General features: G+C 35.3%; 1 protein-coding gene across 35 annotated transcripts in view; it reads left to right on the forward strand.

Annotated features, from left to right (window-relative positions):
• LOC130445675 (myosin heavy chain, muscle) overlaps nucleotides 1-13,463 on the forward strand; it is a 56,677-nt gene that overhangs the window by 39,965 nt on the left and 3,249 nt on the right. For 23 of the 35 annotated variants that reach the window (XM_056781476.1, XM_056781469.1, XM_056781449.1 and 20 more), the window contains 6 exons: nucleotides 240-503; nucleotides 5,084-5,293; nucleotides 5,725-6,611; nucleotides 10,058-10,136; nucleotides 10,412-11,587; nucleotides 11,647-12,552. In XM_056781476.1, the coding sequence (XP_056637454.1) occupies nucleotides 240-503; nucleotides 5,084-5,293; nucleotides 5,725-6,611; nucleotides 10,058-10,136; nucleotides 10,412-11,587; nucleotides 11,647-12,552 (3,522 nt within the window). Of the gene's footprint in view, nucleotides 1-239; nucleotides 504-5,083; nucleotides 5,294-5,724; nucleotides 6,612-9,756; nucleotides 9,836-10,057; nucleotides 10,137-10,411; nucleotides 11,588-11,646; nucleotides 12,553-12,744; nucleotides 12,808-13,463 lie in introns of all 35 variants that reach the window. The other 12 variants (XM_056781465.1, XM_056781472.1, XM_056781448.1 and 9 more) reach the window with 2 other exon arrangements.

The following is a 13,463-nucleotide window of genomic DNA, read 5'->3' on the forward strand; positions in this document are numbered from 1 at the left end:
TGTGTTGTTGCAATAGAATTCAACATAGTATTATTAACATTCTGATCAAAATCAAAATATGATACTTCTAAATTTTTGAAATAACTAAATCTTGATAGTTGTTTTTTCTAATTTCTTTGATAATCCTCATAAAACTGATCATTTTGTTTTGCTCGCGTTTGTTAATATAATTATATGTTTCCGCTTCTTATGACAAGTGTGTTTATTAGGAACTTTCTAATGTCCTAATATCATATTAGGTATTTTTCCGTGCTGGAGTATTGGGTCAAATGGAAGAACTTCGTGACGACCGTCTTGGAAAGATCGTTACCTGGATGCAATCTTGGGTACGTGGTTATCTCTCAAGGAAGGAATTCAAGAAGTTGCAAGAACAACGTTTGGCTTTACAAGTATGTCAACGCAACTTGCGCAAATACCTCAAATTACGTACTTGGCCATGGTACAAATTGTGGCAGAAGGTCAGACCTCTTCTCAACGTCACTCGCATAGAAGATGAAATCGCTGTAAGTACCAAAATCAACATTTTAAAGACTCAATAGATCCTGATAATTGCATTAAAAGAAAATAATTATCTCGATTAAATGATAAATATACAAAAAAATTAATATTAGAATCAACTAAAACACTCTCGTTCTGAAAACGAAGGTATTTCAAGATATCTAAATTGATATCTTGTGAATTCGACAAATTGCATACATGTTACTGCACCTGTTTTTAGTTTTAACATTTTGAAATCGCTGATTTGACGTCAGAAGTAAATTAAAACGACTCGAAATTAATATTAAGTTAATTTTTTAATATTATCGTTGACACACTTGATATATTTAGAACTAACATAACATAAATTATGATGATATGTATCTAGATTCGATTGATAACAATTTTTGGCTCATAACCCCGAAATTTTTTTCATAAATAAAACTTATTATCGCAATCATATTTTAATAATAGACTTTGTTTGATATTTATTGATAATAAGATAGCAAAATATAGATAAATAAAAGTAAATATCTTTATTTTAGTAATGTCTAATTCAACTATTGCAGATTTGGAATGCAGATTTGTTTAAAAACGTAACAGTATGAATGTTTAAAGGCATAGTTGCACTTGGAACTTTATTTCAAGCTTTCCGAAGCCCCATCATCTTATACCTTCAGCTTCTTTACCAGCTCTTTCCGTTTCTGATGATGTAAGATATTTGTTTCCAATTTCTGACTTCAATTCTTCCCAAATCAATCTTTCGACTCCAGATTTCCTCTCCCATTCTGCGCCCATTTCACCATAATATTTATCTTAGTTCTACAAATTTGTTTCAGCTGTCATGACTCTTGCTTTTTTCACTATTTTCTCCACATTCTAATCAACCAGCACTTCTTTTGTTTCTTTATCTGTTCTTTCTCTGAATGTGTTATTTTCTTTTTCAGCTTTTTCCATTTGTGTCTATTTCTTCGCTATACTCACTGACTCATTAGCATTATTGTTGTTTTATCTATTTGAAGTTTGTTTGTATTTGTTTTCTTTTGCTCTTCAACATTTATCTCCTCGCACAAAATGCTCTATTTGCTACTTGTACTTTCTTTTGTTGTATTTACGCCGTTCATTCATACACTTAGGCATTTAACTTTCGTCAGCGCTTCAAATCACATCTTCCAATGTTCATTTCGTTTCTTTTTTCTTTTCACTTCCTATCACGTTTCACATACTTTGTATTCTCAGCTTTAGACCCATTTTTTTCACCTTCTTCCAACATGGTTTATCTCTATACTTGACCCAGTCTACTTCATATTGTCTTCAGCGCCCCTGACACCACAACCCTTGAAGCTATGGCTCAGGTCATATTCTTCTTCTTCTCATGCCGTGTTCTTATTGAAAGTTGGCGACCACGTTTTTAAATGTCTCTCCCAACATAAAACACGTTGAGATTTGTGCATATTCTTATGTCATGGAACCAGGATTTCATCTTCCTGCCGATGCCTTTCTTTCCCTTTACTCTGTCTTGTATTATGTTCTGTAGCAGTAGTTATTTGTCGTTGCATCTTGGTACTTCGTCGTTGGTGATCCTGTTTGTCCAGGGTATCTTCAAAATGCGTCTATAGGGCAACATCTTAAATACCTCAAGTTTTTTGATCATTTGAACTTTCAAGGTCCAAGTTTCCACTTTCTACATCAGTACTGACCAGACATAACAATCCATGAATCCTATTCAAGCGTGGAGGTTCAAATTTCTGTTTAATAATTGTCAACAGCTTTCTTTTGCGACCAATGCGTCTTGGCACTTCGTCGTTGGTGATTCTGTTAGTCCAGGATATCTTCAAAATGCGTCTATAGAGCAACATCTTAAATACCTCAAGGTTTTTGATCATTTGAGCTTTCAAGGTCCAAGTTTCCACTTTCTGCATCAGTACTGACCAGACATAACAATCCATGAATTTTATTCTGACGTAGAGGTTCAAATTTCTGTTTGCAAATATTGAGGAGTATTTGTCAAATGCCTTTCGATCCATTCCATTTCTGATCTTGATTTCTTCGTCTGGATTTGAGCGTTTATGACTGAACCAAGACACTTATATTTTTGCACCCATTCTATTTAATTTTCCATTCAATGTAAGGATGTCTCCCCCTATGTCTTTCCTCCAGGTAATATTAGAATGAGATAATGAAGCCCCAGTAACAGTTTACTAAAAAAAGACAAGAAATCTTTGTGAAAATTTTTGGTGAATATCATGAAAATTACGGAGGATATTGTAGAATATACAAATTTAAAAATACACTTTTGGGATAGAAAAAATTGTATGGTATGGTATGGTGAATATACGATGAAATGTTTGGTACTATTTCCAGTGCAGCTTTATACAATAAATCTTTCTAAATATAGCTGATGTAATAAATTATATGTTAGTAATTATTGAAATTGTAAAAAGGTCAGACATGGCTTCTTTCCATGCTAGAAATCTTTCAAAACCTGGGAGATAAAAATTTAATAACGAAATTAAATTTGGAAATGTTCTTAGCCTATATAACATTTAATTACATCATGAACTAAATGATGATGATCCTGAAGGTAGATTAGAGTTTTGTGAAATACATGAATTGATGCCAACGAAATCAGATATTTTCCAAAAATAATTATTTTAACAGATTTGAAGCGAACAGGATATTGCTCATTCAGTATTCTATAAAACTATATTGATAATACTCACCCCGTAGAATTTGGTAGCAAAAGTTATGGTTTGAAATTAATCAAATCAAAAAGTGAAAATCATTATGGAAGAATTTCAATTTCAGTTGAGAAACGAATAGTACCAGTTTCAGCACATGACAAATTTAGAAATTTAATTTCGTTCTTCGGCATTATCATGTATTAGTACAAATTAGTTAGTTGGAATGAATTTTCTTACATTTAAGAATCAAAAAGATATATATTGCTCAAAAGAAAATTGGATCCAAGCATTTTATTGTAAATTTTCCTCATGTATTTTCCCTAAATTTTCACCTAAATTTTTAATAGTGAAAATACACTTTATCTTTCACCCTGTATATTCTATAAATATTGAACGAACGAAATTGAATTTTTATCACCTTTAGAGTAGTGAAGAACCAGATTCTATTTATAATTTTCGAATCTCGCTATATTCACCTATTTCATAGAAATGCAGAAATTATTTTTTTTATTGTGACACATTTTTTTTCATTTGATATTTTTTATAAATCCACGTGATATTTTTTTTAATTTGACGAAAATAACGAAACATTAGCTGAAGCTAGAAAGTTATTGTACGTGTCAAGTTTTTTCTGTATGCAATTCAAGAAATCCAAGCATTTGATCAAATTTTGACTCTCACTTTTCCTAACAATCCGTTGCTCATGTATTTTCCCTAAATTTTCACCTTGAATAGTTTTTTTTGAGAGCAACCGCATAGAGAATTGTCATAGTTATAGAAGAATCAAAAGTTTTTGCTTCGAAAGTTCATCTTTTTAATAATAAAAATACACTTCAACTTTCGCCCTGTATATACTACAAATATGTAATGGAACGAACGATATGGAATCAGTTAATTACTTGTATTTCTTTTTACAAATTGTGGTGAAGGGTAGTGTCTTATCTCTTATTAATTTTTCGTTATAAATATTGAAAAATAAATTTATGTGGAGAAAATTCAGGCCATGCCAACAATTTCGGCCCAAAAGGCTACATTATTTCCAAAAATACCTTTATATTCTCAAATGTAGAACGCCCATTTTAATTTAAAATTTATATCACCCCTAGAGTACTGAAGAACCAGGGTTCTATTTATAATTTTTGATTCTCCTGTATTCACATCCCTCATAAAAATACAGAAATAATTTTTTTATTGTCACACATCCGCGTGATATTTTTTTAAATTTGACGAAAATAACGAAACATCAGAAAAATTACATCAGCTCAAAAATAGGTGACTATTATAATGATCAAATTACGAGTTTTTCGTCATCAAGATTTCCATTTTATACACTCAATTACTTATTTATAAATTTTGAATCAAAAATGATTCCAGTAATAAATCTTTAATAACGATTTTGATCGTAGAATCGAATGAATCCAAATTGAGGCTTTCAATTCTAAAATATCCGAACATTTATAAACAGAGCGATATCAATAAACAGCAATTTTAATATTATGCGTCACGCTGTAAACATACAAGCATTCATGTATTCAAATTACCCGATGAATATGTGGATACGTAAACAGAGATTTTTATAGCTTGGACTAAAAATTACCTGTCCTATATTAATCTAAATATAAAACCGTCTTCCATTAAATCTGTCATCGAATTTATGAAGCACAGCATATTTTTCTAATCTTTCATCAAATCCTCCCATCCAGCCCACGCAAGATTTTTAGATATACCCCGCACCGACCGAGCACTTCAGTCTTTCGCGAAACTTTGCTCTTGCCACTCGGCAATTTTCGAAAATACTTTTAAAATTTTTTACTCAAATAGTTTCGTAATAAGACTCGCGATCGAACTCTATTATATCTTTACTTATAATGGCCGACAACGAAATAATTATCGATACTTCTAACAACGAAAATAAATTACAGAAACTTGAAGAGAAAGCCCAAAAGGCACAAGAAGCATTCGAACGTGAAGAGAAAGCCAAAAAAGAACTAGAAGCTCTCTACGCCAAACTTTTGGCCGAGAAGACTGAATTATTGGCCACTTTGGAAGGTGAAAAGGGATCCCTTTCCGAAACCCAAGAAAGGGCCAACAAATTACAAGCACAAAAGAACGATCTCGAATCTCAATTATCTGTAAGTAAATTAAATTTTATATTATTTCATTATGATATATAATTTCATGCGGATTATCAAAAAAACTTTTCTAATATTACAAAACTTTTCTAGTACTATTTGATTAAATAATTTTACATATCCAAACTTAGAGGAAATAGTTAAAAATCTGGAAATACCGAAAATAAATTGTCAAATAAAAAAATTTTCTGATTTGATGTAGTGAATCAGTTCTTGGATCAACTCCAAGAAAAAATTAAGCGGTTTTATTTTGCCGATCTCCTATGCTGATGAATCAAATTGGCACATCGGCCTTAAATTCAAAATTCTCGAGATTAATCATAAAATAAATACGCCTACATATTCAAATAAACATTCAGTTTATATATAATCAAAAAATATCCGTTTGGTAATTCTAATTTATTTATTTTCTTTAAAAATCAATATTTTAGGAAACTCAAGATCGATTGAGCCAAGAAGAAGACGCTCGCAACCAATTGAACCAACAAAAGAAGAAACTTGAACAAGAAGTCGCCGGTTACAAAAAGGATATTGAAGATTTAGAACTCAATCTCCAAAAATCTGAACAAGACAAAGCCACTAAAGACCATCAAATCAGGAATTTGAACGATGAAATCGCCCACCAAGACGAACTCATCAACAAATTAAACAAAGAAAAGAAACTTTCCGGTGAAAATAACCAAAAGATTTCCGAAGAACTTCAAGCCGCCGAAGATAAAGTTAACCATCTCAACAAAGTTAAAGCTAAATTGGAACAAACATTGGACGAACTGGAAGATTCTTTGGAACGTGAAAAGAAACTTCGTGGTGACGTAGAAAAAGCCAAACGTAAGGTTGAAGGTGATTTGAAACTTACTCAAGAGGCCGTAGCTGACTTGGAACGCAACAAAAAAGAACTCGAACAAACCATCCAACGCAAAGACAAGGAAATCTCATCTCTCACTGCCAAACTCGAAGACGAACAATCAGTTGTCGGTAAAAATCAAAAACAAATCAAGGAATTGCAAGCTCGTATCGAAGAACTCGAAGAAGAAGTCGAAGCCGAACGTCAAGCCCGTGCTAAAGCTGAAAAGCAACGCGCTGATTTGGCCCGCGAATTGGAAGAGCTCGGTGAACGTCTCGAAGAAGCCGGCGGTGCTACTTCAGCCCAAATCGAACTCAACAAAAAACGTGAAGCCGAACTCGCCAAACTACGTCGTGACCTCGAAGAAGCCAACATTCAACATGAAGGAACTCTTGCTAATCTCCGCAAAAAGCACAACGACGCCGTTTCTGAAATGGGTGAACAAATTGACCAACTCAACAAACTTAAAGCTAAGTAAGTAGTTGCTTCAATATTCTTACTAAAATATATTTTCATGATATTTTCAATACGGTTCATCATCACTGGATACTTTTTATTTTATAGATGAAGTAGGAAACAGATTTTGAGACATATTTTATCCACAATCACCATATTAAGAAATGTAACTGCTTGTTGCCATTTAATTTGGTGTAGGGGACTTCATAGTTCATTAATTTTTATTAAAGCCATTCTATTAGATTACTGTGAAGAAAAAACACAACAACTCTCCAAGTTCATGAGTTTTTAAAACAAAAGCTGTTTGTCAATTTTTCATAACCAACTTGTGACGATTCTAATTCCAAATTATTAAAATTGAATCATATGATATAGGCGTTAACTACTTTTGTTCAGAAAATATAGTACTCCACTCGACAACTCCTCAAGTTCATTTTTTAGTTAATGCGAAATGATTTTTCTTCATACCTCGGTCGAAAATTCAACTTTCGTCCATTGTAGAGTAATATACTATTTTAAATAGCTTCAAGCACGAATAAATCCATTTCTGGATGTGTAATGAACGATACTTAGCTGAAAACAACGAAAAAGAATAAGTTTTAAATTTAAAACATTTCAAACAACGGATATTTCTAGAAACATATTAGAACTAGTGGCACAAGCTAGAGCTGATTTGTTACCAGCGAAATATGATCACGAGATCTCAAAAAAGTTAAAACTGTATTTTATGTTATCGAAAAAACCAAGAATAAGATGCAATGATGGCATGTTATGGAGTTGGTTTTCAATTCTAAAGAGTCAATTAGTTGCTGGTAACACAAAATCTATTGCTTTTCCAAACTTGTGGGCTACATACCAAAAAAGTCCTAACTAACGGTAAAACAAGTATCCACATTTTTATGCGAAGCTTCAAATGAACAAGATCTACTGGCAAAAGTTATTTTAGTGTTTGGGACCTTTGGCGCTTGTGGTAGAGATAATTAGTTGTGTTTGTTGTTGTGTTTTTGTCATGTCAAGAAGTCTTCACTCTTTACTAACATTTTATCCACAGAAAAAACGAAAAGCATAACATTTGCTAAAGAGTCCGAAGCTCAGGACAAAATTATCGAACAAATCTCACAATTTAAATACCTGGGTATGGACCTGTCGAGTCAGCACGACCCAGTGAAGAACCTAATAAGCCAGATCAACAAAGCGATTGCCATATCGGGTTGCTTAAAGCAGATAATATGGGCGAACGAATACATACGAAACGATCTATAAGACTTGCATCAGGCCAATCATGATATACGGAATAGAAACCAGAGAAGAAACCAACAAAATGAAAAGCATGTTTCGACTAAGATGGAGGAGACAAAGAAAAAGATACTGGTACGCCCTCGGGGGAGAAACTAATAGGGGAAAGAGAACCCGGACGATTACCTAAGAGATGGATTGACAGCTGGTAGTCCACCTCCCAAGAACTGATACAGAGGAACCTGCAAAACTAACAGACATGAGATATTAAAAACGAATAAGAAGTTTTACCACTTTACTGTAAACATGCAGATATAGGGTCTAAAAATATGAACAGAAGAAGATTATTTGTTGTATACCTGAATCGTTCAACATATTGGATGCCATACCATCCCGAAGTTCGTTCCAAAATTCCTGAAACTGGAAAATTCCGAAGAATTGGACATGAGGCATTCTTCGGCAACCATGTTGGTTGAAAACGGCGCTAATTTGTTTACTCTAAAAGATATGGAGGATGGCGTTCTTTCAATGTAATAGAAGGATACATAGAAGAATCCCTACAAAAATCTTCTTACAAAATATAAGCTCCATTAGGAAAATCAAAACATCTACGAACTGTCTTCTTATAACGCCGTCTCCCTACGAAGGTTAACGATCCAAATGGCTATTGTAGCATGAGAAACCGCAAGTCTTTCAGCCATGAATTTTGTCTACGGCCGACCGTTTCCTATCGATCTCCCCTTCTATTATCTCATGTCGCTCGCCTCTCATTATATTCTCTCCTTAATTGTCGTGGGAAGTTACCCATTTGCTGTAGGACCTCTATGTTTGTCTTATATTCCGTCCAAAATATCCGCAGCATTCACCTGTAGACGTACATCAATTTTCTTCTCTGTGGCCGCATCCATGGTCCAACCAATTCGCATCCGTACAGAAGAAAAGGAAAGATGCATGCTCCTCAAAGCAGCAATCTGCAAATTGCTCTCTCGGTCCTCACCATAGATCTACGAAGTTACACAGTCGCTCCTACTAATGAACCCAGGCGGACGTGCTCCTAAAGAAATGGCACCCCAGATCATGCAGGAACCACCTTCATAAGCACTCCGCTCTTCAATGCAGCAATCTGCAAATCGCTTTCTCGGTCCTCGGCAGCGAAGCATTCTGGTCTGGAGTTCCAGGCTGAGGTTGCGGTTGCCAGAAATGTCCTCATGCTGCTTAGAGTTTTAAGCTCTTGCTCAATTCTTAATCTGATTTCGAGTTTTTGGTCGCATTGCTGGTTGACCAGCGTGCCCAGGTATCTTAGAGATGACACTTGTTCAATGATCTCTCCGTGGAGTCTTAGAATGGCGTTTCTTTGTATTTTTGAGAATAACAAAAGACGTGTTCATATAGAGGTTGAATTGCTCGCTATATTCTACAATAGCATCCATAAGAGATTGAAATTCTGGTAGGCTACTAGCCATCACCACGCTATCCTCTGCGTAAAGAAGATTGTTTAAAATGTTTCCATTGATCTTTATGCTTGCAGTTGTATTCTTGAGCGCTTCGCTGAATACTTCCTTTTTGTCTGTTGCTGTTTGGTGCCAGTAACGATAAAGACGAACTGTCTGCTTCAATATTTTTAGTTCTAAAGAATGAAATATTGAAGGAACTGAATTTCTGCAAGAATACAAATGTTATAATTGATTCCAACGACTTCTAAATATACTGTTGATTTGTTGTTGTTTTCAGAAAATGTCACCTTTAAGGATAATAAAAAATGATTCTTTCTTAAGATCTCTCATATTTTTTGTCAATGAATGTGATTGTGGATAAAACTTTAAAAAAAAATGTATCCCTCGCGTTTAAACATTCTCACGTATATTCGAATATTCCAGAGTATTCAAAGAAAAAATAATAAATTTTATTCTATTATTATATGATTTAGGGCCGAAAGAGACCGTGCTAATATTTATTCTGAACTTCAACAAACCCGTGGTGCCGTTGAACAAGTTGGAAGGGAGAAGGTACAAAAGTCCGTTGATTGAACGTTACTAGAAATAAAAAGTTTTTCGATAAAAATATTTTAAATTGCATTCCGCACCACAATTAGACAAAAAACAGTTTATTTCTTTTGTAACTTATGTGACTCTTGTACTTGTCGATTTTACCCTTTATTCCCCGCACTTTACCTTTTTTTGTTACCCCTGTTACGATGTGTTAGTTATATTTATTATTTCGATTCGAAGGGCTGAAAAAGAAAAGGCTCAATACTTTGGTGAACTCAATGATCTCCGTGCTTCAGTCGACCACTTAGCCAACGAAAAGGTATAAAAAAAACATCGTGCGCACTTGCTTCTCCATTATTGGCATATAAACGAAGTTGGCTACTAAGAAACTAAACAATTAGACACTATAAGCTTTTTCCATATTCACAATTTTTACGTAATATAATATAAGCAGCTAATATTAGCGAAAATCGTTTTCAAAATCGATAATCTAATTGCTAATTTCTTACCTCCTTAACCAGTGTGTTATTTGTGCTTTCTTTGTCATTTCTTCGCGTATTATAACCAGTGTCTCACATTGATTTTCATGTTTAGGCCGCTATTGAAAAAGTATCCAAACAATTAGGACAACAACTCAACGATGTACAAGGTAAACTAGATGAAACCAACCGCACTCTCAACGACTTCGATGCTGCTAAGAAGAAGTTATCTATCGAAAACTCTGACCTCCTTAGACAATTGGAAGAAGCCGAATCTCAAGTATCTCAGCTTAGCAAAATCAAAGTATCTCTTACTACTCAATTAGAAGATACCAAGAGACTAGCCGACGAAGAAAGTAGAGAACGTGCTACCCTCCTTGGTAAATTCCGCAATCTTGAACACGACTTGGACAACATCCGTGAACAAGTTGAAGAAGAAGCTGAAGCTAAAGCTGACATTCAAAGACAACTTAGCAAAGCTAATGCCGAATCACAACTCTGGCGTCAGAAATACGAATCTGAAGGTGTTGCCCGTTCGGAAGAACTCGAAGAAGCTAAGAGGAAATTACAAGCTCGTCTTGCTGAAGCGGAAGAAACCATCGAATCTCTCAACCAGAAGGTTGTAGCTCTTGAAAAAACTAAACAACGTTTAGCTACTGAAGTCGAAGATTTACAACTCGAAGTCGACCGTGCCAACGCTATTGCCAATGCTGCCGAAAAGAAACAGAAAGCATTTGACAAGATCATTGGAGAATGGAAACTCAAAGTCGACGATTTGGCCGCCGAACTTGACGCAAGTCAAAAGGAATGCAGAAACTACTCTACTGAATTGTTCAGACTCAAAGGTGCTTATGAAGAAGGACAAGAACAACTTGAAGCTGTCCGCCGCGAAAACAAGAACCTCGCTGATGAAGTTAAAGACCTCCTCGACCAAATTGGAGAAGGTGGACGTAACATTCATGAAATCGAAAAAGCCAGAAAACGTTTGGAAGCCGAAAAAGATGAACTCCAAGCCGCTCTTGAAGAAGCTGAAGCTGCTCTTGAACAAGAAGAAAACAAAGTACTCCGTAGCCAACTCGAACTTTCTCAAGTACGTCAAGAAATCGACAGACGTATCCAAGAGAAAGAAGAAGAATTCGAAAACACCCGTAAGAATCACCAACGTGCTCTCGACTCTATGCAAGCCTCTCTTGAAGCTGAAGCCAAGGGCAAAGCAGAGGCTCTCCGTATGAAGAAGAAGTTGGAAGCTGACATCAACGAATTGGAAATTGCTTTGGACCACGCTAACAAGGTAAATAATATTTATTCAAAAGAGAAACGAATAATTTCATTATTCATTTCATTTTACAGGCTAATGCTGAAGCCCAAAAGACAATTAAACGCTACCAACAACAACTTAAGGACACCCAAACTGCCCTTGAAGAAGAACAAAGAGCTCGCGATGAAGCCCGTGAACAGCTTGGAATCTCAGAACGTCGTGCTAACGCTCTTCAAAACGAACTTGAAGAATCTCGCACTCTCCTTGAACAGGCCGATCGCGCTCGTCGTCAAGCCGAACAAGAATTGGGAGATGCTCATGAGCAATTGAACGAACTTGGAGCCCAAAACGCCTCTTTGTCTGCTGCCAAGAGGAAATTGGAAACCGAATTACAAACTCTCCACTCTGATCTTGATGAACTTCTTAACGAAGCAAAGAACTCCGAAGAAAAAGCTAAAAAAGCTATGGTTGACGCTGCTCGCCTTGCCGATGAGCTCCGTGCTGAACAAGACCACGCTCAAACACAAGAAAAACTTCGCAAAGCTCTTGAAGCTCAAATCAAGGATCTCCAAGTACGTTTGGATGAAGCCGAAGCTAACGCACTTAAGGGTGGCAAGAAAGCTATCGCTAAATTAGAACAACGTGTTAGAGAATTAGAAAATGAATTAGACGGAGAACAAAGGCGGCACGCAGATGCTCAAAAGAACTTGAGGAAGTCAGAACGTCGTATCAAGGAACTAAGCTTCCAAGCTGAAGAAGATCGCAAGAATCACGAAAGAATGCAAGACCTTGTAGACAAGCTACAACAAAAGATCAAGACATACAAGAGACAGATCGAAGAAGCCGAAGAAATTGCTGCCTTAAACTTGGCCAAATTCCGTAAGGCTCAACAAGAACTTGAAGAAGCCGAAGAAAGAGCCGACCTCGCAGAACAAGCTATTGCCAAATTCCGTGCTAAGGGACGTTCCGGATCAGCAGCTAGAGGAGCAAGCCCAGCGGTAAGTAGCACAACAAATTAATAATATTAAAATGAATAGGGTAGAATTTTTTAGTATAGACACAATTCATAAAACATTGAGAAACAAAATAAACACATTTCAATAACTCACACGTTAAAGCTTTTAGTTAAAAAACCACACAGATGTTGTAACTAGTAATAAATACCATAAATAAATGATTTATCTTTAAAGCCGCCGAAACAATCTGTGGCACAACGTTTACCGATTTCATTGGAATAACGACAAAGTTCAATAGTAAGTTCCATAATCTTTCGATGAATTTTTAGGTTAGGTTCGTTCCAACCAGTCAAAGAACCGTCTTTGGTACGATTCTGCGCAATAGAGGTTATGTGTTCCAACCGACTTGGACGACGTTTATGAACCGATTCTGAGGCGATATTTTCGAACGGAGATTGCGCATAAATGTCATTCAAAAACGGTTCAGATTAACATGTTGGAACAAACCTAATATTGTGTAATGTCGGTTGCATAATTTTTACATATTTCCAACTACTCTGGGACTTTATGTAGTTGAAATTATTATTGACTTTCAAGTGCATGTATATTTGTATCATTTAGTGTTACATATGGATTTTATGGAAAAAAATCTGTAGAGGTTTGGCTATTTTTTAAGTTAGAACAATAAAAAATCCACAAACAGTTCTTACTGTGTGAACTATACATATACGAGGGAAAGTCAAGTGCGTGATTATTTGAATCAAAATCACGTTGTTTTACTTAAAAAAGAAATTATCAAATTAATGAAACTAAACGTTTACCAGACCTAGAAGGCATTCATCAGAAAATCTTTTAGTTGATTAGAAAGTCGGTGAAGGGCCACCAGTTTTCTTTTCCAATATCACAATTCAAAATTATATATTTAAAAGGATGGTCCCAGAAGTACCCAACAA

The sequence above is a fragment of the Diorhabda sublineata genome, chromosome 6, assembly GCF_026230105.1.
Source record: "Diorhabda sublineata isolate icDioSubl1.1 chromosome 6, icDioSubl1.1, whole genome shotgun sequence".
NCBI classification, from domain to species: Eukaryota; Metazoa; Arthropoda; class Insecta; order Coleoptera; family Chrysomelidae; genus Diorhabda; species Diorhabda sublineata.